The sequence below is a fragment of the Hemitrygon akajei genome, chromosome 15, assembly GCF_048418815.1.
Source record: "Hemitrygon akajei chromosome 15, sHemAka1.3, whole genome shotgun sequence".
NCBI classification, from domain to species: domain Eukaryota; kingdom Metazoa; phylum Chordata; class Chondrichthyes; order Myliobatiformes; family Dasyatidae; genus Hemitrygon; species Hemitrygon akajei.
The window spans coordinates 50,720,597-50,747,307 of NC_133138.1; the positions used below are offsets into that span (position 1 = coordinate 50,720,597).

General features: G+C 40.1%; 1 protein-coding gene across 1 annotated transcript in view; it reads right to left on the reverse strand.

The window, feature by feature from the left end:
- The window catches only part of LOC140739344 (PH and SEC7 domain-containing protein 2-like), a 168,120-nt gene that overhangs the window by 76,212 nt on the left and 65,197 nt on the right, over positions 1-26,711 (reverse strand). The window contains exons 5-7 of the mRNA XM_073067559.1: positions 22,015-22,095; positions 12,692-12,804; positions 7,764-7,822 (exon numbers count right to left, since the gene is read on the reverse strand). Coding sequence (XP_072923660.1) covers positions 7,764-7,822; positions 12,692-12,804; positions 22,015-22,095 — 253 coding nt within the window. The remainder of the gene's footprint in view (positions 1-7,763; positions 7,823-12,691; positions 12,805-22,014; positions 22,096-26,711) is intronic.

The window sequence follows — 26,711 nt, forward strand, 5'->3', positions numbered from 1 at the left end:
GAGTTGTGCAAAAGATTACAACAATAAACATCACTTGTGCTAACAATATTCTGTTAATGTTTGATCATTTTACCCATTATTACTGTATTATTTTATTTACTCATATCCCAGCTTATCCCAACAGTCTATTACTGATCCCAGTTTGTATTAAACTTTCTCTCTCTTTATTTCTAATTAAATTATCTAACTTGTTTTTTACTAAGTACCAGGATTTCTTCATCATCACTGCATTTCTTGAATATTTGACTATTTAAGAATTTACTTGTATTCTATAGAAAAGTTTCTGTTCCATTGTCAATGGGAGATCATTAATAGTTGAAGGGAGCACGACATGAAATAAAGTTGCCTCATATTAGATTAGTCATAAGCACAAGAGAGTCTGCAGATGCTGTTAACATTGAGCAACACACACAAAACGCAGGAGGAACTCAGCAAGTCAGGCATCACCTATGTCGGGGAATAAACAAGTCAATGTTTTTAGCCGAGAGCCTTCCCCAGAACCGGACAGGAATTCATTAGATTAGTCATGAGCTTTTTGAATGGTGGAGCATGCCTGAGGAGTCATATGGTTTATTTCCTCTCCAATTTCTTGTTATCATGAGACTATTAAGAAGGGTCACAAACAATACACTGGACAGCTTGGTGGAAAGGAAGGAAGGTGAGTATTTGTGGTGGTAAGCTAGATATTCTCCAGACACATGCTCAAACATACAAATAGCAGCAAAGTTCAATGCTAGGATGATGGATTCAATATCGTTACATTGCAGGAACAAGCTTAATGATTGCAAAGTAAATGACAGGACAGGCCCCCCCAGACCACCACCTCTGCGATGACCATAATCCCATCGGATAATGTATTCCATCATGCTTCTGATCCGTGAGTTTCAGATTCTAAAGAACTTGAGCAATCAAAAGTGAAGCCCTTGCTGTAGGATATTCAGCCTTTCTCCTGCTCCAGAAATGACTGCATTTATGCAAAAAACTTAGTTCAGTTTCTTGTTAATGGTGATTCTAAGGTATAGACTTGATAAAGCTGTTGAATTAATGTAGAAGGAGAGGTGGTTAAGCATTTATGGATGAAGTTATTGAACTGTACTAGTTTATTATTACCACATGTACTAAGGTACAGTGAAAAACCTTGTGTTACATGCCACCCATACAGATCATTTCATTACAACAGGCAAGTTAAGAATATACTTACAAGGGAAAAGAATAGCAGAGTGCAGAATAAAGTGTTACCGTTGCAAAGTCCAGTGCAGGCAGACAATAAGGTGCAAGGCCATGAAGAGGTAGATTGTGAGATGAAGAGTTGTGCATATGTCAATGAATGTGCCCAGGTGTTGCTGAATACAGCTAGAGACCTTTTTACTTGACGAGGAAAAGTAGGTAGAAATAAAAATTGTGCAATCAAATGCAATCATCACCAGTCCTAACTTCATGGTGAGAATCTCTGTGTTTCTGGTTTGAATGGGAGGGTAGGTGGGCTAATTCTTAAGTTTGCACATAACACAAACATTGGAGGAGTTGTTGATAGTAAGGAGGTTGTCAAAGAATGCAGCAGTATATAAGACCTTAAGACATTGGAGCAGAATTAGGCCACGAAGCCCATCCTGTCTGCTCTGCCACTCCAACATGACTTTTTATTAACCCTTTCAACCCCATTCTCTTGCCTTCTCTCTGTAACTTTTGATGCTCTGACTAACCAACAACCTATCAACCTTTGCTTTAAAAGTACTCAATGTTTTGGCCTCCACAGCCATCAGTGGCAATGAATTCCACAGATTCACTACCTTCTAACTGCAGAAATTCATTCTTATCTCTGTTCTAAATGGATGTCCCTCTATACTGAGGCTGTGCCTTCTGGTCAAAGACTCACCTATATCTTCTCCACATCCATTCTGTCTAGGCCGTTCAATATACAATATGTTTCAAGGAGATCCTCCCTCATTCTTCTAAATGCTTGCAAGTACAGGCCCAGAGGCATCACTCCTCATACATCAACCATTTCATTCCTGGAATCATTCTCGTGAACCTCTTCTGGACCGTCTCCAATGCCAACGCATCTTTTCTTAGGTAAGGGGCCCAATACAGCTCACAATACTCTGTGTAGTCTGACCAATGCTTTATAAAGCCACAGCATCACATCGTTGCTCATTCTAGTCCTCTAGAAATGAATGCTAACATTGCATTTGCCTTCCTTACCACCAACTCAATCAGCAAGTTAAAGTTTAGGGGATCCTACACAAGGATTCCCAAATCCCTTTGCACTTCGGATTTTTCAATTTTATCCCCATGCCTTTATTCCTTCTATCAAAGTGCGTGACCATACACTTCCCTACACTGTATTTCATCTGCCACTTCTTTGCCTACTCTCCCAATCTGTCCAAGTCCTTCTGCAGATTCACTGATTCCTTAACACTATCTGCCCCTCCATCTATCTTTGTTTCATCTGCAAACTTGGCCACAAAGTCATCAATTCCATTATCCAAATTACTGGCAGATTACATGAAAAGAAGCAATCCCACTACTCAGCCCTGCACAACACTGGCAAGACCCCTTTATTCCAACTCTTTGCCTCCTGCCAGTCAATCAATGTTCTATTCATGTTATTATCTTTCCTGTGATACCATGGGCCTTTATCATTATAAGCAACCTCATGTGTGGCACTTTGTTTAAAGCCTTCTGAAAATCCAAGTAAACATCATCCTTTGCCTTTCCTCCCTATTATTTCCTCAAGGAATTCTAAGTGATTTGTTAGGCAAGATTTCCACATACGGAAACCATGCTGATTTTGGCCTAATTTATCATGTGCATTCAAATACCCCGAAACCTCATCCTTTATAATGGACTCCAACATCTTCCCAACCACTGAAGTTAGGCTAACTGGCCTAAAATTTTCCTTCTTCTACCTCCCTCCCTTCTTGAAGAGTGGAGTGACATTTGCAGTTTTCCAGTCCTCCAGGAATCAGGCCAAAATCTAATGATTCTTGAAAGATCATCACTAATGCCACCACAATCTCTTCAGCTACTACTTTCAGAACAGTGGGGTGTCGTCCATCTGGTCCAGGTGACTTATCTACCATACCTTCAGACCTTTCAGCTTCCAAAGCACCTTTTCCTTAGTAATAATAACTACACTCACTTCTGCCCCGATACCCTTGAATTTTCTAGCATACTGCTAGTCTCTTCCACAGTGAAGACTGATGCAAAATACTTATTAAGTTGGTCCACCATTTTCCAGCAGTCCAATATCCACTCTCACCCCTCTTTTACTCTTTATACAGTACTGTGCAAAAGTCTCAGGCACATATATAAATCGTAGCTACACAGTACTGCAGTAATTTTTCGTATTGCACTGTACAGCTGCCAGAAAAAAATAGCTAATTTCATGACATATGTGAGGGATGATAAACCTGGTTCCAATGTGGGTCTCTGTTGTAGACTGAGAATGGGAAGGGGTAGGGAGAGGAGAATCACTGTTGGGGAAAGGCGATGGGAGAGGGGACAGAGCAGGAAGCACTAGAGAGACATTCTGTAATGATGAATAAACCAATTGTTTGAAATCAAATTACCTGGCCTGATGTCTCAGAGCTGTTTGTGTCTGCACCTGAACCACACCCTTCCCCTGGCACTCCTTCTCTGCCACCTACTCCACACCCATCCTGCACTACTCCACCCTCACCATTCCCAACAACCTTTGCACCCACCGGATTTACAAACTTGCTCTCTCTCTACATATATGTATATGTGTGCTTAAGGCATTTGCACAGAACTGTAGATCTGAAAAAATCATCTGGTATCTTCCGTGATATTTTTTGGAGTACTGTGCACAGTTCTGGTCCCCACATTACAGGAAAAATGTGAAGGCTTTGTAGAGGATCACTAAATACAGCCTGGATTAGAAAACATACGCTATAAGGGCAGTTTTGACAAACTTGGATAGTTTGCTCTGGAGTGTCGGGGGCATTTTTCAAATTTTGAACTCAGATGTGAACACTGAACCTATTTTGTTTAAGTTTCTGTATGTGGTCAGACAATGACGCTGGAAGAAGCATGGATAGTATTAGAATCAGCTTGTTGGAGTGTGGTTATACAGCAGTTCAGATGTGGTTCTGTTAGACTACAGAAGAATGGTGGATGAATATTATCAAATCCTTGGAGCATTAGAAAGCTTGCAAGAGATTTGCTGTGTAATTGTTCCTCAGATCCTTGCTGCTACCTATCAAGAGTCCCAGCTGCAAGCCCAGGCCAATACGGTGCAGTCTTACAGAATCATCAGGTGCTTCCACTGCACAAAGGAGGCCATTCAACCCATCTTGCCCGTGTGCCTCAGTAGCAGTGCAACTCATTAGTTCCCCATTTGGCCCTTTCTCTGTCGTCTTAAAACATGTTCTCCATTATCATGTATGTTTTATATATATATATACACTGCAGAATTCGACCACATGCTGTGTATTTTTTTTAATCACATCACTCATATTGCTCTTCCCTTTACTTTGTACCTCTGATCTCAGTTCTTTGAGCCTTGTACCGAGGGGCACAGCCACTCACATGCACTCTGGGCAGATCTCTCATCATTGTGCATATCTCAATTAACTCTCCCCTGAGCCTTCTCTTCTCTAATAAAATGAATTCTAGCCTCCTAACTATCCTTGCAACCAAAAGTCATCATCCCAAAAGCTCTTCTTGTTTATAGTTGCTGGACCCTCTCTGATAACCTAGCAAGCTTATAATGTAAAATTTAGATCATTTCAATGTCTTGTGCATGTTTTTGGTCCCCCTGGTTCTGCACCATTTTAAAATAGTATCCTTTATATTGTTCTTTCTTATTCTTCCTTGCAAAATGCATCGCCTTATATTATTCCACATTAAATTTCATCTGCCTATCTACTGTATATCCTGCAGTAATCTGTCACTATCCTCCTCAGAGTCAACAATTCTCCCAAGCTTAATGTTGTTTGCCATGATTTTAAGTTTTTTACCCCCAAGTCTAGGCCACAGCATAGAACAAAAGGAATGGCCTTAACACCACCCACAAGGGAAAACAACTATTTTATTTTCTCCTGACTGAGAAACAGCCATTCATCATAACCTCTGTTTGGCTTTTATTTAATCAAATTTACCTTCATGCTATCATCACCACATTATGAGGAACCTTATGAAAGGTCTTCTGAAATCCATGTACACTCCATCAATTGTATTACCCTCATTAATTCCACCCTCATCAAACCTAAACCCAGAGCCATCTGATGGCTCGTTCCAAGGCCACCTCTGCTCTTCTTGGTTGAAGGCTGGTAACCATTCACCATAGGACTGCAAGGAAATACCATGAAGGAGAACAAGTATAAACAAAGTCATGGTGGGAGAGAGTAATAAAAGTATTGCAGAACGTTGGCTAGCTTATTTTTGAACATATTATGTCATGATTAAGCCATACAGTTGGATTGGACTATGTATTACCTGGTGATATTAGCTTTAATATAGAACAATGTGATTGTCCATGAAATAACGAAAACACTGGACTGTTAAGGGTCGTGTCCCCTTTTGATCATGAATTGTTTGACCAGATAGGGCCCAGTTATAAAAAAGATAAAGGCCATACCTTCTAGTCCTTCTCCCAATTTGGGGGGATCTATTTTCTGTTGTTCTCAGCATCTCATTAAATAGGAAGTGGCAAAGCAATTTTTAATGGAAAATTTAAGTAGAAGCTGCTTAATTTGCCAGCCATTTCCAGCTTTCTCCTTTTGGTTTTAGGTTTCAACACAAGATCTGCACTCTGCGTTTCCAAGTGTTGACATATTCTTTTGTTCATTTTCTTTTTAACTGCCCTCATTAGCCCATTAACCAGATGGCACCATAACCATCAAAACTCCTGACCTCATCCTATCAGAGTTATTATCTTTGTCTTGTCTGTTTCCAGCAGCCCTTTCCTAGCCACCGCTCTGCAAAATGAAATTAACTTGTATTCTCAGTGTCCAGTTCTTTTGAAGGTTCTTCCCTTTGTTTCTCTCTGTAGATGTTGCCTGATCTGCTGAGAGTTTCCAGTATTTTCCAGAATTTGTAGTTCTATGGTTTACAAACTAGCACCAACCCTGATACTCATTCATTTTGGGACCATGAACATAGAACAATACAGCACAGCACAGGCCCTTCGGCCCAGAATGTTGTGACGACCCTTAAACCCTGCCTCACATATAACCCTCCACCTTAAATTCCTCCATATACCTGTCTAGTAGTCTCTTAAAACTCCTTCTGACCATTCCAGGTGAGGAAAGTGTTGTTTTATTCAGAGCATTTCCTGTTGTAAATACTTCTGGGTACTGATCATAGTTATGAGTTATGCCACATATGGCTAGATCTCTTCTCTCAGCATCTGATGTGCTGTGATGGTCAGATGCAGTCAGCAAAGAGGACACCTCAGAATGAAGTAATCATGACTACTGTGGGAACAACTTGATCACTTCAAGGAAAATGGTAAAGTTCATGAGGTTTATGCAGTCAACGGTACATAGTTTAATGAGGAAATCTGTAATTATTCTCTGGCCTGCTCGTCTCAGGAAGCCCAAATAAGGTGAAGATGTCTCTCTTTACATAGAAAACCTTAATAGCTAGCCTCGTTTATGAGTTGCTGTTTAAATGCCAAATGCTTCAAAGTGAAGATTCATAGTTTCTCACTGGCAATACTGAGGTTGTAATTGTGGCAAGCAGCATTATTAGATTTTAGTGGAGTAAAGATGTTCAAAGTATTTGCTGAAGGCGAGGTGAAATGAGCATTTTCCAAAAAATAACCAATGCATATGACTTCCCATCAAGAGCCAGTCTGTTTCTTTTGGCATCATATCTAAATTTGACTAGTCTCTTGATTATTTTAGGTGTACAGCTTCCAAAGAAAGACCTATGAGACGTGCCACATCTAAAAACAACTTACTTCGGGATAAGCTTAACAATCACCATTAATGTAAGTTTATATGGGTCAAACATTCCTGGTAGCTCATTCAAACTTAAGCCATGTGCAGGAAACCTCTAATACACATACAAGTATATACATACATAGTACAACAGCAACCTGAAATAAACACAACTAAGAGAGGACCTGTAAACCAATAATTTGATTATGCCCTTTTCATAGCTAATGCTGGTGAGAGTTGTGGGGAATTCTTGATTTTATTTTAATGCTTGTTCAGTTATACAAGGTAAAACAGGGTGCAGGCCGGAATGTGGGTTTCAGAAATCATGGTGCTGCAATTCTATCAGTCTTTCAATGTGATTTAATCCGCCATCTCCGCACACAGTGATTAGATATGCATGAACAACCTTGTTGCCAAGGCTGTGTCTCAGACCTCATTAATAAGTGTAACAAGATGCCACGGAATCTATAAAGTAGGTACTACATTTCCCAATTTTCCTCATCTTCCTGTATTTTCAGGATTCGGTTCAGTTATGAATTTGCTCTGCTTGAATAGTTGTGGGTTCTCATATATCTGCTGCTTTGCATACAAAAAAACACCTGTATGGTAGTCTTTTTTTTTCTCATCTGGAAAAGTCTAACTTAAAAAATTACATCAATATTTAGCTGTAAAAATATGCTGATTCTTGTTCTAAGGTTGCATTGAATAAACATCAAGCAGTAGTTGTGAATAAAAATAATTAGAATCCAAATAGTAGCGCATAAATGGTTAATGTATTTGATTTACCACCTTCAGAATTTTTACTATCAAGTTATTCTTCTTAAGGGGTAAATATCATATCCATAAAGTACTTACATGACCATGCAGGTCTGTGTTCAAAAGCATTAGTGCACAGGTTAGTGTGTGGACCCCATCTGAAAAAGAAAAAAAAACATTTTCACTGTGGATTTCTAACCCGAGCTTTCTCTGAAAAAAGAATTGAGATCAGATTGGAACATCAGAAGCACTCGAAGGCTTCGGTTAGAAACAAACTTCTGCAGCTTTACAGGTGAAGTAAGTTATACAATCATGCTTCATTGGCACAAAAGATTTCAGTGGAAGATGCATAAAGTTAATGGACTAAATGTCAGGTTTAAAAGATGCAGTCACATTAAAGAAATGAAATTACAAAGCCATTTCAACCCTTATAAAATGAGACCTATTATTCAAAATAGAATCGATGGATAAATTGTGGCTGATAAATGTCCAGTTTCTGGATGTGCTAATGAGGAGAAGCAAAGAACAGGTGGGTTACTGGAGACAGAAGAGAAGGCAGATGCTGGAATCTGAAGCAACAAACAATCTACTGGAAGAACTCAGGAGGTCAAGCAACATTTGTAGGAGAAAAGGAACTGTTGATGTTTTCGGTCCAAACTTTACATTCGACCCAAAACATTGACAATTCCTTTCCACCCACAGATGTTGCTTGACCTGCTGAGTTCCTTCAGCAGATTGTTTGTAACTAGTGAGCTAAGCCGGGAGCGGTTGCCATGAAGAAAACTGCTCGATTGGGCATAAAGACAAGAGATGGCAATCAGGCATATGTGTGTCTATCACCCAGATATGGAAACTAGTACAGAAAATGCTGTTAGAAGCTCTAGAAGAAGTGAAAACTGCAAAAAGAAGGAATTTGCAACAACAATATTTACCAGACATACAGCCGATACATACATACATATTACCGAACAGTACTCAAGTATCAAGCTAAAATAAAATCCATTTACAAGGACTTGGTGAAGCAATAAGTAGTACTGATGAATCAAACACCTGAAAGATGATAGAATGGAGAGCGGCATTGTTCCTCGGCACTTCAAGAGATTTCTGCTTTGAAGATTGTGACCTCAGTGAGGCAGGCTGAAAGGAAGATTGCTTGGGGAATACTGACATCATGTGGAGGCTGTGGAGATGATTTTCATGTTCTCAGATTTAATCCATTCTCTGTCATTTCTGTGATCTGAATTCCTTCATTTAGTTTGCTTTTCATTCTTTCTCAATATTCCTTTATTGTTAGGTTACAGTAATTAGTTTTGGTTGCTTACTCTATGCAAAAAAAAATTAAACTTATTTGCCACTATTTGGTGGATAAGGCTTTAAACCAAAGAGTAGGGAGTTGGTTCAATAGCTTTGAAAATATGGATGAAGTTAAAGGATAAGGAGTGTGCAGGATAAGTTATTGAACTCTCCAGAATAATGAAGAAGACAAAAAGTTTACAAGGGATAAGCATTTAAATTCAGACAACATGGTGACAAAATTGAAAAGAAGGCTGGTGGATACAGTACTAAAGGTGTTCTATTTGAATGCACACAGCGTATAAAATAATATAGGTGATCCGGTAGCACAGTTTGAAATTGGCAAGTATGACGTGGGCAGCATGAAGTCGTGGTTGAACGATCTCAGACAGGAACTAAACATCCAAAAATACACATTATATTAAAAGGACAGGCAGGTGAGCAGAGAGGGTGGATGGTTTTGTCAGAAGCAGGTTTATTATCACAAGCATGTGTCGTGAAATTTGTTAACTTAGCAGTAGCAGATCAATGCTATACATAATATAGAAGAAAAAAATAAAAAAAATAAGTAAATCAATTACAGTGACATATATTGATGGATTAGAAATTGTGCAAAAACAGAAATATAATGTATTAAAAATGTGAGGTAGTGTTCATGGGATCAATGCCCATTTAGAAATCGGATGACAGAGGGGAAAAAGATGTTCCTGAATCGCTGCGTGTATGCCTTCAGGCTTCTGTACCTCCTACCTGATGGTAACAGTGAGTTAAGGGCATGCCCTGTTGGAAAAACCGAAATCAAATCTGCAGTGCTATAAGATCAGAAGATGTAGAATCCTTGTGGCTAGAGTTAAGAAGATGCAAAGGTAAAAAGACCCTGATTGGATTATATGCAGGCCTCCAATTGGTAGGCATAATGTGCAGTACAAGTTCCGAGGTTTGTAAAAAGAGTGGTCATGGGAGATTTCAATAAACAAGTTCACTGGGAAAATCTGATGGGTGGTGGATCCCAAGAGAAGGAATCTATAGAATGCCTATAAGATGCCTTTCTAGAACAGCTTGTGGTTGAGCCACTAGGGAAAAGGCAATTCTAGATTGGATATTTTGTAATGAACCAGATTTGATCGGGGACCTTAAAGTGAAGAAACACAGAGGAACCAGTTATGATAATGATATTTTCTTAATAAGTAAGGATGTCCAAGGTTATGGGAAGAAGGCAGGGAAATGGGGTTGAGAAGGATATTAAATCAGCCATGATGTAATGGTGGAGCAGACAGAATGGGCCAAATGGCCTAGTTCTGCTCCTATGTTTTGTGGTCCTATGGTCTTATATGACAGAATGCAGCCTACGGTTCGAGAGGGAGAAAATAAAATTGATGTATCAGTATTACAGACGAGTAAAGGTAACAACAGTGGCCTGAGAGAAGAGCTTGCTAAAGTTAGCGAACATGAGGAAATCCGCAGATGCTGGAAATTCAAACAACAACACACAGAAAATGCTGGTGGAACACAGCAGGCCAGGCAGCATCTATAGGAGAAGCACTGTCGACGTTTCGGGCTGAGACCCTTCGTCGGGTAAAGTTGCTAAATCAACTTGCTAAAGTTGATTGGAAGGGGACACTTGGAGGGATGATAGTAGAGCAGCAATGGCTGGAGTTTCTGGGAGTAATTTGAAAGACACAAGAACAAAGAAGAAGCAGCATCCTAAAGAGAAAGCTGGGCAACCATGACTGACGAGGGAAGTCAAAGACAGCATGAAAGCAAAAGAGAAGTCATACAATAAAGCAGAAATTAGTGGGAAGAAAGCGGCTTGGGAAGCATTTAAAACCAACAGTAGGCAATGAGAGAAGCAATGAGGAGAGAAAAAATAACAAATGAAAGTAAGGTAGCCAATAATAAAAGCATACCAAACATTTCTACAGATAGATAAAGAATAAAAGAGAGACACAAGCAGACATTGGACAATAACACTGGGAGAGGTAGGGGAACAAAGAAATGGTGGACAAACTAAATAGGCATTTTGCGTGATTCTTCACTGTGGAAAACCAAGCAGTATGACAGAAATTTGAGAATGTCAGGAGGAAGTGAGTGTAGTCACTAAGAGAAATGTGCTTGGCAAGCTAAATGGTCTGAAGATAGATAAGGGCCTGAACCAGATGGATTACACCAGAGGCTTCTGAAACGCGTAGCTGAAAAGATTGTGGACCCATCAGTAGTGATCTTTTAAGAATCAATAGATTCTGGAGTGCTTCCAGACAACTGGAAAATGGCAAATGTCTCTCTAGTCTTAAATAAGGGAGGAAGGCAAAAGACAGGAAGTTTTTGGCCAGTCAGCCAACTTCAGTGGTTGGAAAGATTTTGATGTCTATTATTAAGGATGAGGTTTCAGGGTACTTGGTAGCGCAAGGTAAATTAGGCCAAAGTCAGCATGGTTTCCTTAAGTAGAAATCTTGCCTGACAAATAGCTTGGAGTCCTTTGAGGAAATAACAAGCAGGATAAACAAAGGAGAGGAGGTGGATTTTCAAAGTGCTGCACATGAGGCTGCTAAACAAGAGTTCATGGTACCACAGGAAAGATACTAGCATGGACAGAAGATTGACTGCTAGGTATAAAGCAAAGAATGGGAGAAAGGGGGCCTTTACTGGCTGCCCACCAGTGGCTACTGGTGCTCCTCAGTGCTTGGTGTTGTACCTGCTATTTTTACATGTTATATGTTAACGAACTGGATGATGGAATTGATAGCTTTATGTCCATGTTTGAAGATGTTACAAAGGAGGGCCAGGCAATATTGAGGAAACAGGAAGTCTGCAGAAGGACATTGTCAGATTAGGAGAATTAGCAAAGAAGTGGCAGATTGAATACAGTGTGGAGAAGTGTATGGTTATGCACGTTGATAGAAGAAATAAAATCATAGACTATTTTCTAAGCAGGGAGAAAATTCAGAAATCAGATGTGCAAAGGTACTTGGGAGTCTTAGTGAAGGATTCCCTAAAGTTAACTTGAAGGTTGAATTGGTAGTAAGGAAAACAAATGCAATATTTGAGAGGAAAAGAATATAAAAGCAAGAATATAACACAGACCTTATAAGGCTTTGCTTACTCCACATTTGAGGTACTGTGAGCAGTTTTGGGCTGCAGATTTAAGAAAGGATGTGCAGGCATTGGAAGTTTATGAGAATTATCCTGGGAATGAAAGGGTCATCGTGTGAGGAACGATAGGTGGCTTTGGGCCTGTATTTACTGGAGTTTAGAAGAGTTAAAGGGGATCTCATTGAAACATACTAAATATTGAAAGGCCTAGATAGAGTGGACGTGGACAGGTTGTTTCCAGTAGTGTGAGAGTCTAGGGCCAGAGAGCGCAGCCTCATTATATAAGGATATCCCTTTAGAACAAAGATGAGGAGGAATATTTTTAGCTCCAGGGTGGCGAATCTGTAGAATTCATTGCCACAAATGGCTGTGGAGGTCAAGTCATTAGGTATATTTAAAGTAGAAGTTGATAGATTCTTGATTAGTAAGGGCATCAAAGGTTATGGGTGTAGGCATGAGAAGGAAAATAAATCAGCAATGATTGAACAAACTCAATGGGCAGAATGGCCTATTTCTGATGTAATATGCACTTCAATATCTGTAAGAAATATAATTATTTAGATACATTTTTTCTTTTTTTTATTTAGAACTTAGAACTTTGGAATCTTTCAAATTCATTGATATAAGGATTTACATGACAATACCTTCAGAGTTGATATAATCAGGATTACATTGACAGTATCTCTTAGAGAAAGGGATAAGAACTCTCTCCCGCTCCTGAGTTTCACCCATCAATGGAAAAGCTTTCAAAAAACTCCTAATAGAAAAAAGAGAAATGGTTACGTGACTTATTAAAACAAATTTATATTTGTGCATGCATCTATTTGCAGATTGCAGCAGTTTAGTGAAATTTCTGTACATTGCATTGGAGAGATTAAGTTATGCAGCAGTCTAAAAGAATAAGCTGAACCAAAATAAACATTTATATCAGACTGTTATTTCACTGGATTTGAAAATACAAATGTATGATTAAATGTTATTTTATATTCCCCATTTTAAGGAGCATATACTTACAAAATTAGAGTAAACGATGACAAAAGTATAATATTGCTGGCACTTGAAAATTGAAATAAAAATAAGAACTGTTGGAAATACTGTGATATAGAAATAAGTTCATCCTATAATACAAGATTTTGGAAAGTCTGTCTCAATTTCAGAGCAATATCAGGAAGGAGGGAGGCAGTGGTCAGAGAGGTATATTTTGCCTGAAACACATGCAAATGCTCTGCTCTTCACAATAATTGTACAGTATACCAGAAACAAAGCAATCTGGCAATTTAAGGAGAATGTAGACTTCAAGGGAGGGCATGGGGTTGGTCATTACTACACACATGGAAATTGGTACTGTTGATATTCCTAAGCAGTTCATTTGTTATGTGCCACGTGGTATGACATTGTCTTTCCATGACCAAGATTGTTCTTGGCAAATTTTTCTACAGAAGTGGTTTGCTATTGCCTTCTTCTGGGTGGTGTCCTTACAAGACTGGTGACCCCAGCCATTATCAATACTCTTCATAAACTGTCTGCCTGGCATCAGTGGTCACTTAACCAGGACTTGTGATATGCACCAACTGCTCATACGACTATCCAGCACCTGCCCCCGTGGCTTCATGTGGCCTTGATCGGAGGCCACAGTGCTACACCTTGCCCAAGGGTGACCTGCTGGCTAGTGGAGGGAAGGAGTGCCTTACACCTCCTTTGGTAAAGATCTATCTCCACCCTGCCACCCTTTCCTAAGGAGCAGCATATAACTGAGAATGTGAACAAAGCCTAAAATACACTCGAGGTAAGGATGCAAACATAGGAAGAGAAGCTACTTCACGGGATACAATGTAAATGAACACTTAGGAGTAGAACCAAAGCAAATGTGATCTCACATGGATGGACAAAAAGGGTGAGGAAATGGGAGAGGTTGGTGCAGTCAACCATGTCAAAGGGAGCAGACAGGTTGAGAAAGCAGAAATGAAATAAATTATGTTGCAAACCACCGGACATCAATGGTGTTTAATATCTTCACCCAAACTCTAAACATTTCCATTTTTTTTTTTACACATTCACATTTCCTGGCTTAGAGAGAGCCCATTCGGCCCATCTGGTCCATTCCAGCTTCCAAGAAAGCAATACCAGCATTGCAATTTTCCCCTTCTTATTTCTCTGCAAAGTATTCTTTCTTGCATGCCCATTAACTCTCCTTTAATTCTAGTGCCACCTACTCACCTACCTATACTAATGGGTCATTTACTGTGGCTAATTAACCTACTCACAAAAACAAAAACCAAGAGTACTGCAACTTTTGAGGAAGTCAGGCAACATCTGTGGAAAGAGAAGAAGGGTTAATATTTCAGATCAAAAATTCCAGGTCACTCTATTCTCTTTCCACTAATACTGTCAGATTTGCTAAGTGTTTACAGCATTTTATGTTTTTATTCTGGATTTTTAGGATCCACATTTTTTTTGTACTTTCGCTTAATCTACCAGCCTATCTTTGGCAATTGGAAAGAGACCTGAACACTAGGAGGGAAACCATATTGTCCTGTTTATTATTTATTGTAATGCCTGCACTGTTTTTGTGCACTTTATGCAGTCCAGTGTAGGTCTGTAGTCTAGTGTAGCTTTCTCTGTGTTTTTTTTTATTATTACGTAGTTCAATCTAGTTTTTTGTACCATATCATGTAACACCATGGTCCTGAAAAACATTGTCTCATTTTTACTATGCACTGTACCAGCAGTTATGGTTGAAATGACAATAAAAGTTGACTTGACTTGACTTGATATTGCCATAATGAGAACGTGCAAACCTAGACACATACAGCACACAAGGTCAGTAAAGAAACACAGGTCCCTGGAGCAGTTAATAAAATGAACATAAATCTTTAAATTTCAGATATATTAAAAAATTGATGGTGTGATTTATAAATTAGCGTCAAAGTAAAAGACATCCATTCCCTCAAAAGGAAATAATAAATCTTAGTTGCCACTAACTACAACTAAATAACTTAGATTTTTCTCTGACTGATCACCTCACAATAAGAAATGTTCCTATTTAAATGAAAGCTACTTGAAATAAATGATTATTTATTTGTTCATCTCCCAAGTCCTCAGTTTGAAAAGAGATATAATTCTACAAATGTCAAGTGCTGGAAGCCCAGTGGAACTTTTCTTTCTGTAATAACATGTGTTTCCCAAATACCTAGGTTTCCAGCAACATCCCAAAGATATAGTGGAGGTCATCTCCTTGCTGTATAGTTATACTGCATTGGGTACTGTTCGGGGAGATGGTTCATTAGGGAAGGCGGCACTGGCCACTCTCACCCTGACTGGCTCTGCTGCACAGGAGGCCAGGAAAAAAGAGACCATAAAATGCAGGAACAGAATTAGACCATTCTGCTCATCAAGTCTGCTCCACCATTCCATCACGGCTAATTTATTATCTCCTGTCTGCTCCACTTAACCTTTGATGCCCTGACTAATTAAAAACCTATCAACCTCTGCTTTAAATATACCCAATAACTTGGTCTCCACAGCCATCTGTGGCAATGAATATCCCATATTCACCACACTCTGGCTAAAAGCATTTATCCTCATTTTTGTTCAAAATTAATGTCCTTCTATTCTGAGGCTGTGCCCTCTGGTCCTAGACTCCACACTATAGGAAACTGACTCAACCTGCAAGTTAACTTGTAGGAAATCCTGCATGAGGATTCCCAACTCCCTTTGCACCTCTGATTTTTGAATTTTGAAAATAGTCCAAAGTTTTCTCTTTTTACCAAAATGCACGACCATGCACTTCACACTACTGTATTCTATTTGCCACTTCTTTGCCTATTCTCCCAATCTGTCTAAGTCATTTAGTACCCACCTTGCTTTCACCTGTCCCTGTACCTATCTTCATATTGTCCCAAAACCTGGCCACAAGGCCGTCAATTCATTCATGCAAATCATTGACATATAACGTGAAATGAAGTGGTCCCAACACTGAACCCTGAAGCACATCACTAGTCACTGGAACCCAACAAGAAAATGCCCCCTGTATTCCAACAGTGTGCTTCCTGCCAATCTGTCAGTCTTCTATCCAAGCTTGTATCTTGCCTGTAATACCATGGACTCTTATCTTGCTAAGCAGTCTTCTGTGTGCCACCTTGTCAAAGGCCTTCTGAAAATCTAAATAAACAATATCCACCTACTGACTTATGTCTACCTGCCTGCTATTTCCTCAAAAACTTCCAACTCATTTGTCAGGCAAGAGAAATCCTCCTTAAGGAAACATGCTGACTATGGCCTGTTTTGTCATGTGCCCCCAAGTACCCCGAAACCTTATTCTTAATAACAGATTCCAACATCTTTCCAACCACTAAAGCCTGACTAACTGGCCAATCATTTCCTTTGTTCTGCCTCCCTCCCTCCCTCTTAAAGAGTGAGGTGACATTGCAACTTTCCATTCCTCCAGAACCATTCCAGAATACAATGATTCTTGAAAGGTCATTACTAATGCCTCTTTCAGAACCCTGGTGTGTAGTCCATCTGGTCCTTGTGACTTATCTAACTTCAGACATTACAGCTTCCCAAGCACCTTCTTCTTAGTAATAGCAACAACATTTACTTCTGCTCCTCAACACACTTTCATTCTGGCATTCAGTGACTATCTTCCACAGTGAAGACTGATGCAAAATACTTGTTAAATTCCTTCACCATTTCTTTCTCTCCCATTGCTAACTCTCCAGCATCATTTTCCTGTGGTCCAATATCCACACTCATCTCTCTTTTACTCATTATATATCTAAAAATAACTTTTATTGGATAGCCTACCTTCATATTTAATATTTTCTCTCTTTATATAGCTTCTCTTTTGCTTTTATGCTGTCTTTGACTTACCATGACAGCCACAGTTGTCTCATCCTCCCTTTAGAATTCATCTCCTTCTTTGGGAGGAATCTTTCCTACGCTTTCTGAATTTCTCCCAGAAACTCCAGCCATTGCTGTTTTGCCATCATTACTGCTAGTATCCCCTTCCAATTAGCATTGGCTAGCTCCTCTCTCATGCCTCTGTAATTCCCTTTACTCTACTGTAATATTGATACATCCAATTTTAGCTTCTACCTCTCAAACTGCAGAGTGAATTTTATCATATTATGATCACTGTCCCTTAAGGGTTCCTTTACCTTAAGCTCCCTAATCAAATCTGGATCATTACATAACACCCAATCCAGAACTGCTATTCCCTAATGGTCTCAACCACAAACTGCTCTAAAAAAAAAATGCCATCTCGTAGCCATTCCCTCTCTTGGGATCCAGCACCGACATGACTTTCTCACCCTCTTGCATATGGAAATTCCCAATGGCTATTGCAATATTGCTCTTTTAACATGACTTTTCTATCTCCATGGTAATTTGCAGCCCACATCTTGGCTACCATTCAGAGGCCTGTATATAACTCTCGCCAAGGTAATTTTATCCTTGTAATTTCTTCACTCTGCCTACAATGATTCTACATCTTCCGATCCTATGTAACCTCTTTCTAAGGATTTGATTTCATTTATTACTAACAGAGCCACCCCTTCCCCTCTGCTTCCCTGCCTGTCCTTTTGATACAATGTGTGTCCTTGGATGTTAAGCTCCCAACTATGATCTTCTTCAGTATCGACTCAGTGATATTCACAATATCATGCCTGTCTATCTCTAAGTATGCTACAAGATCACCTACTTTATTCCATATACTGCGTGCATTCAAATATAATACCTTCAGCCATGTATTCATCACCCATTTTGATTCTGGCCCCATGTTGCACTTCAACATCCCACTGACTGAAATCTTCCCCTGTCCTCACTACACACTGCATCCAGTTGTATAGCAAATGTCCATCCTCTGTCCTATCACTCTGGTTCTCATTCCTCTGCCAAATCAATTTAAACCTCCCCCAAAAAGAGTGACGGAGGTATGATGGTCGGGAATACTATGGTAAGGCAAGTAGATAGGAGCTTCTGTAGCCAGAAACGGAAATCTCCTTTGCCACCTGGGTGCAAGGGTTAGGGATGTCTCAAAGTGGTTGCAGAGCATTCTGAAAAGGGAGGGTGAGCAGCCAATTGTCGTGGTGCATGTAGAAAACATATCTGAAGCATGCAAGAATGGCAGTTGTCTTGGGGCACTTTAACTTGGACAAAGTGAATCAAATTGGTTGATGGAGTTTTGAGGAGGACTTCATACACTATATCTGGGATAGCTTTCTTGAACAGCATGTTAGCTGACATAAAAGCAAAAATGTTATCTTAGATTATGGTCTTGTGCAATGAGACAGGTAAACTTTCAGATCTTGTAATTAGGGATTCTCTTGGAGAGCATGATCACAATATGATTGAATTTCTCATACAAATGGAGAGTGCAATAGTTCGATGTAAGACCACATATTATGCCTAAACGAGAGGCTACAATGGAATAAGAGAGGAGCTGGCTAATGTAGACTGGGAACACAGGCTTTCTGGTGGAACAGTTGAGGAATAGTGGAAGACTTTCAAAGACAATGTTCATGGTGCTCACTGAAAGTATATTCCATTTAATAGCAAGGACAGTTAGGGTGGTGACAGCCAGGCTTGGATAACTAAGGAAATAAAAGAAGGCATCCAAACTAAAAGCTCATATGTACAAAGTTGCTGAGTATTGGGAAACTGGTAGAATAGGAAAACTTAAAAGCAACTAGTAAGTTTTACAAGCTTTACAACCTCTATTTACAAGGATGTTGCCAGGTCTGGAGGACCTGAGTTATAAGGAAAGATTGAACAAGTTAGGACTGTATTCTATAGAATGTAGAAGATTGAGAGGAGATTTGATAGAGGTATACAAAATTGTGAGGAGTACAGATAGGGTAAATGTGAGCAGGCTTTTTCCACTGAGGTTGTGTGGACTACAACCAGAGGTCACGGGTTAAGGGTGAAAGAAGAAACATTTAAGGAGAACATGAGGGGGAACTTCTTCAATCAGAGGGTCAAGAGAATGTGGAATGAGCTGCCAACACAAGTGGTGCATGCGAGCTTGATTACATTTCAGAGAAGTTGGATAGTAGGGATTTGGAGGGCATTGGTGACGGTGCAGGTTGATGGAAATGGGTAGTTTAAATGGTTTTGTCTTGGACTAGTTGGTCTGAAAGGCCTGTTTCTGTGCTTCTCTATGACAAAACAAAAAAGTACAAACACTAAGGAAAGGGCAGCTAGATTATGAAAGCAAACTAGCACAAAATATAAAAAAGTAGAAGTTTTTATAAATACACAGAGCATAAAAGGATGGCTAATGTGAACAGAAGTGGGTGAGCCCTTGAACGATTATTTTGTGGTAGTCTTCATATGGAGTCCATCTCTAACATGCCGAAGAGAGACCTTATAAATGTGATGGGAGGTGAGGATACCATTGTAATCACTTAGGAGGCAGACAAATCCCCTGGTCCTGATGAACTATATCCCAGGATACTGAAAGAAATGGTGGAAGTTATAGAAAATGCCTTTGTGATAGTCTACCAGACTTCTCTAGAATCTGGGTAGTGGGTTGGAAGACAGTAAATGAAATGCCACTGTTTAAAGAAGGATGTGGGCAAAAGGCGAGAAACTATATGTCCTCTAGCTTAATGTCTTAAAGCTATATTTAAGGAAGAACTAGCAAGACATCTGGATAGAGGTGGTTTCATCAGTCAAGTCTTGTTTGACAAAATTAATGGAGTTCTTTGAGATGTAATGATTGCAGTGTATAGAGGGGAACAGGTAGTTGTTGGACACTTGGATTTTCAGAAGGTGTTTGATAAAGTGCACCATAAGACACGTATCCATAAGATAAGGATACATGAAGTTGCAGGTAACGTATTAGTATGGATAGAGGATTGGTAATGAATAGAAGGCAGAAAATTGGGATATATGGGTGATTTTATGGTTGGCAGTGATAAGTGGAGTGCTCTGGCGGTCAGTGCTGGGCCCACAACTGTTCATGAAATACATTCATGATTTAGAGAGGACCAAGTGTAGCATTTCTAAGTTAGCTGATGACACTAAATTGAGTGGAAATTGTGCAGATGATGTGTAAGGTCTGCAGAGCTATGAATTGGTTAAGTGAGTGAGCAAAGGTCTGGCAGATCGAGTACAATACTGGCAAATGCAAGGTCATCCACATTGAAAGGAAAAATAAAAGACCAGATTATTATTAAAATAGTGAAAGACTATAACAAGTTGTTGTGCAAAAAGACTTGGGGGTGCTTGAGCATGAATCACAAATGGTTACTTTGCAGGTACAACAGGCTATCAAGAAGATAAATGGAATGATGGCTTTCATTGCTAGGGGGACTGAATTTAGGAGCCGGGAAGTTATGCTGCAGCTGTACAGGGTACTGGTGAGGCCACACCTGGAATACCGCATTTAGTTCTGATCTCCTTTGGAGGTGATGCAGATGAAGATCATTGGGCTGATCCTGGAGAAGGAGTTGGTCTATAAGGAGAGATTGAGTCGCCTGGGACTATACATACCAGAATTCAGAAAAATGTAAGGGGATCTCATAGAAACATATCAAAGGCACAAATAAGATAGAGGCAAGAAAGCTGTTTCCACTGGTAAGTGAGACTAGAACTGGTCACACAGGAGGATGTGGTAGAACAAAGGACCCTGCAGAAAATCCTGGCAATTCTGGGCAATTCATGCCAACCAGGCTGAAAAGAGGAGCACTTTTGGAAATAAGCCAAGACAACTGCACTGTTCCAAATCGCACTATATGAGGTCATTCTTAGGCTCTATAATAACTTGGCCGCAGTCATTAGGCTCTATAATGAGTCAGCCTATAGCCTGGGAAGTGATGGCCCCTCCTGCTTGACTGACATAACTTGTTTTTTATTCTTTCTTACTTCTCTTCTAATTTTGTATATTTGTGCACTTGTAATGCTACCACGGCACTTCATTAGATATATTTAAGACACAATTATACAGATTAATGCATAGTGGGGGAATTAAAGTTATGAGGTAAAAGCAGGTGGAGCCGAGTCAATATCCAGTTCGGCCCTCATCTAATGGAATGGTGGAGTAGGCTCAACGGGCTAGATAGCCCACTGCTGCTTCTACTTCCTGTGTTCTTGTGTTCATAGCGTGGGTGGGTAGCTGGAGATTCAGGCTGTTTGGCATATGTGAGAATAGGTTACAGTGATAATAAGTGCAGAAATGGGACTGATGGGAATGTTCTGAGAACTGTTATAAACTGGAGAGACTGATAAATGGCCTTGTTTTAATGAATAAACTCTTCTCAGGCTTCCAGCCGGGTACAGGTATGGATTTGAACCCACATTGCAATGACTCACTCCGCCTTCTTCATCAAGGATGATGCCTAGGCATGTCTAGTCCGGTAGTATATATACCCCAGTTGTCCATCCCTCCTAACTAACCAAATTCCAGTTCTTACTTAGAGCAAGACCTTCATCTTCGTTAAAATTCTTATTCTCTAGTCTTACTTCAATTTGAAATTTATTTCAATGGCTTCCTTCAACAGGTGGTACTAAAACCTATTGATGTGGCCAGTAATTTTGTGCCGTTGAAGTCAATCCTATAACCATTGCGATAGGTGGTATATCCGTCTGAGTTACCCGGTGGTAGCAGAATATTGCATTTGCAATGGTCATAGGATTGATTTTGACAGCACAAAATTACTGTGCCACATCAATGGCTTTTGGAACCACCTGATAAAGGAAACAATTGAAATAAAACTAGAGAAAAAGAATTTTAACAAAGACAAAGGTCTTGCTCCAAGTAAGAACTGGAAACAGATTCTAAACAAAATGGCATTATACAACTCGACACAGAAATAGTAATGTAATAAAAATCATTGCTTTAGAATTTTATTTTAACATAATAGATAGCTAACCACGGGAAGCTGTAAATAAATCATGGTCACTTTTTTCAGATTTTCACTTTTAATATCAGACAGCCATCTTCCAAATGATGCCTGTTACTCACCTAAGTGCTTTATCCAAAGTCAAGTCCGTGAAGTCAAAGAAACTAAGATATTCTTCAGCCACTAGCCTGCTGAAATCATTGCTATAAAAGAAGGTAAATACCATTACTGGATTAAAAAATCTAAGAGCAGTTAATGAAACTTTAACTGTTTGGTATTCAGTCAAACCCCATCTGAAGAATTGCATTCAATTTTGGGTAAAGCACCCAAGGATTTATTCACTTTGGAAAGAATATACTCCACGTTCAGCAGAATTGTACAAGAGTGAATGAAAGACGTGAGCTTATCAGAATTCTCTCTGCCTACACAATACCCATATCCTTTCATTTTCCTCACATTCATGTGCCTTTCTAAACATCTATTAAAAGTCTCTAATGTTTCTGCCTCTAACATCACTCCAGGCAGTGCATTCCAGGCACCCATCACTCTCTGGAAAAAGACTTGTTCCTCACATCTCCTTTGAAATTACTCCCTGTTCTCTGGTGTCAGAGATGTCATCCCCGGGAAATGGATACTGTCTGTCCACTCTATCTATGCCTGTCATAATTTTATAAACCTCACCTCAGCCTCTGCCACTCCAGAGGGAAAAGAAAACAAGTTTGTCCAGCCTCTTATCATAGCACATGCACTCTAATCCTGACAACATCCTGGTAAAGCTTTTCTGCACACTCTCCAAAACCTCAACATTCTTCCTATAATGAACTATATGCAATATTCCAGATGCAGCCTAACTAAATTTTTATGAAGCTGCCACATAACTTCTTGACAATTGAATTCAATGCCTCAACTTTTAAATGTAAGCATGCCATATGCCTTCTTAACCATCTTATCAACCTATATAGCCAATTTCAGGGAGCTGTGAACTTGGACTCAAAGATCTTCTGCTCACCAACACGGATCTTGCCCTTAACAGTGTACCGTCTCTTTGCATTTGACCTACCAAGGTGCAGCACTTCATATCTGTCTGGGTTAAACTCCATCCACCATTTCTCTGCCCATATCTGCAACTGATTTATATCCCACTATATTCTTCGCCAGTTTTCTATGCAATTCACAACACCACCAATCTTTATATCATATGCAAACTTACTAACCCACCCAACTATAATTTCACCCAGGTCACTTATATAGTGACAAACATCACAAACAGCAGAGGTCCAGTACAGATCACTACAGATCACCACTCATCACAAATCTTCAGCCAGAATAAGTCCCTTCAACCACTACCTTCTGTATTCTATATGCAAGCTAGTTCTGAATCCAAATGGTCAATTCATCATGGATCATCATGCATCCTCATCTTCGGGATGAGCCTCCCATGAAGGACCTTGTCAATCACATTAAAATCCAAGTAAACAACATCCAGAGCTTTATTTTCATTAATCACCCTCATCATATCATCAAAAAAAAACTCGATCAAGTTAGGAAGACACAACTTGCCCCGCACAAAGCCATGCTGGCTCTCCCTAATTAGGCCATGGCTCTCCAAATGCTCATAAATCCTATCCATAATGTTTCTTCTCCAGTAATTGCCCTATTACTAATGTAAGACTCACCATCTATAGTTCCCAGGAATAAACCTAGTTCCCTTCTTGAATAATGCAACAACATTAGTTATATGCCAGTCTTCTAGGACCTTGATTATGACTACAGAGGACATGAAGATATTGGTCAAGGCTCCAGCAACCTCTTCTCTTGCCCATCTTAATACCCTGGTGTATATCCCATCAGGCTCTGGGAACTTATCCACCTTAATTCTCTTTAAGAAACCAAAGCAACCTCCTCCTTTACTTCAAGATGCCCTAGCATGGTAATACACTTGGCACTGATCTCCCTATCCTTCACATCCTTCTCCTTAGTAAATATTTATTTAAAGTACTCATTTAAACTTTATTTTCTTTTGACTGTACATGTATACAACCAAATGTAACAACATTTCTCTAGACCACAGTGCACCCACACACAGAGAACTTAGAGCAAAACATTACACTAAAAATAAGTTAATAAAATATAAATCAAAGTTCATGTAGTAAAGTGCAGCATAAGTAAGCAGTAAACAATAAAAAGTACAGTAAACAGCTTGCTGTCCCTAGTGATGAGACCACAGTAGTGACAGGTGAAGCTCCGCTTGTTTCCTTGGCTTCGTAAATCTAGGGAATACACACTCTGGTCCTGCCAAACCCGTGAGATTGAGTTGGCTCTCCCACCCCAAACCCCGGTTTGAGTGCATGCTGTGTAATTTGCAACCCTGTTACAACTGTGCCAAGAAACAACAGATTAAACATACGATTAAAGGAATTATATTAATGAATCTTAACTAAAGGGTTAGTAAAGACCAAAAAGAAATAACAAAAAGGGCCCACATTAATTAAACAGTCAAATGTGCACCAGTTAGAGCTCAATTCACCGATTCTCAGTCGATCTCATCACCCGGCTCCATCAAATCACAATCTCCCCACCTGGTCATATCCTACCACCGGTTCTTTCCAGCATCTTCTCTCTTCATTTCCCGCTGAACAAAAGACCCAGCTCACATTCCAAAACACCCGTTATCTCTCACTATAACCCAAACACTGCTTCTACAGAAAGACCATTACATTAACAGTGAAACCTTTCCCAGGGTGTTACACGGGGTATTCATTAGTCTCACAGCCTGAAGGAAGAAGCTGTTACCCAGTCTGGCTGTCCTAGTCTGATACTCCTTCCTGATGACAAGTAGCTCAAAGAGATTATGGGATGAGTGGTAGGGATTTTCAACAATGCTCTAAGGGCTGAACCCACATCCTCCGCATACAAGCAGATGTTTCCCCCCATCCTGAGTGGCCCTCGTTATCACTAATTCCTCTTGCTCATGATACATGTATACAATGCCGTGGGATTCCCTTTAATCCTACTTTCTAAGGAATCTTCATAGCCCATCCTGGCTTTCCTACTTGAGTTCCTTTCTGGCTTCTTTATAACCCTCAATGGGTCTGTTTGATTTTAGCTTCCTGAGCTTTACATAATTTCTTTTTTGTTCTTGACATCCAAGGTATATCAAGCAGCTGCCCAACAACAGCTGTTCCCCATTAACTCACCTTAATTCCTACCAAATACTCTCCTAACTTGTCCAGCTCCAATTTAATACTATCCTGCAAGGTCCATACTTATCCCTATCCATAGCCATCTTAAAACTTAAGGAATTGTGCTCACTGTTCCCAAACTGCTCACCCATTGAAAGGTCGGTCACCTGGCCAGGCTCATTACTCTACACCAGATCCAATACAGCCTCTTGTTTGATTATACACATATTGTAAAAGAAATACTCCTGAATGTACCTGATAAATTCTGTCCCAGCTTGTACTCAGAGGGTCCAAATTTATATTATTGAAGTTGAAGTCCCACATGAAAACAACTCTATTGTCTTTACACCTTTCCTTAATCTGCCTGCACATCTGTTCCTCAATGTTCCGCTGTCTGTAGTTCAAATCCCATCAAACTGATTGTATCCTTTCTATTTTTGAGTCCTATCCACATAGACTCAGTGGACAAGCCCGCCATTATGTCCCCTGGAGTGCAGCTGTGATATTGCCCCTGGTTAGTAGTGCAACTCCACACCCCCCCCCCCCCCACCCAAGCCCCACTTTTACTTCCCTCTCTATCTATTCTAAAACATCAAAACTGTGGGACAGTAAGCACCCATTTCTATCCCTCTCTCAATCAAATCTCTGTAATGACCACAACATCATAGTTCCATGTACTGATCCATGCTTTAGGTTCAAAATACTCCTAGCATTAAAATACAAAGTCTCCAATCTATCTGTCATATTGTATTGATTACTTTGCTCCTGCCTGTTTATACTATCTCTGATGTCCAACTTCCTCTCTATTCTCCGCTTCCTGACCTTCCCATCCCCCTTGCCAAACTAGTTTAAACCCTCCTGAGTAGCACTAGTGAACCTCCTAGCCCAGAATATTAGTTCATCTCCAGTTTAGGTACAACCCATCCCTCTTGTACAGGTCACCCTTGCCCCAGAAGAGATCCAAATGATCTAAGAACCCGAACTTGCCCCTACACCAGTTCCTCAGCCACTCATTCATCTGTACTCCCATCGTATTCTTGCCCTGACTGGCAAGTGGCACCAGGCATAATCCAGAGATTACTATATTGGAGGTCTTGCTCTTCAACCTCTTTCCTGCTTCCCTATACCCACTGTGCAGAATCACTCCCCTCTTCCTACCTATGTCACTGATGCCACTCCGAGATATCCTGGACCCTAGCACCTGAAAGGCAACACACCACAGCATCTCCTGTCCATTCCCTAACTATCAGGTTTCCTTCCACTATCTTTCTGCCTGACTTCACCGTTCTCTGCTGAGCCTCAGAGCCAGCCACATTGCCACTGGTTACTGCTACTGTGCTCTGAGAGACCATTCCCCCAGCAGTATCCAAAGGGGTATACTGGTTGCTGAGGGACTAGCCACAGGGGAACTCCCCTTATGCCTCCTGGTGGTCTTCATCTAATATTTGAAGCCTGCATTCTGGGCATTATCTGACGTTTTCAGTCTCCTGGATGGCCCTGAGTATATCCAACTCCAGCTCAGAAAACAAAAAATGCTTACCTTGCTCTTACTTGTGAAACCTTTTTGAGTTTGCACTCACCTAGGTCACTTACTCAGTGTCTTCCCACCGAGCTCGTTATACCTTTGGCTCTAATTT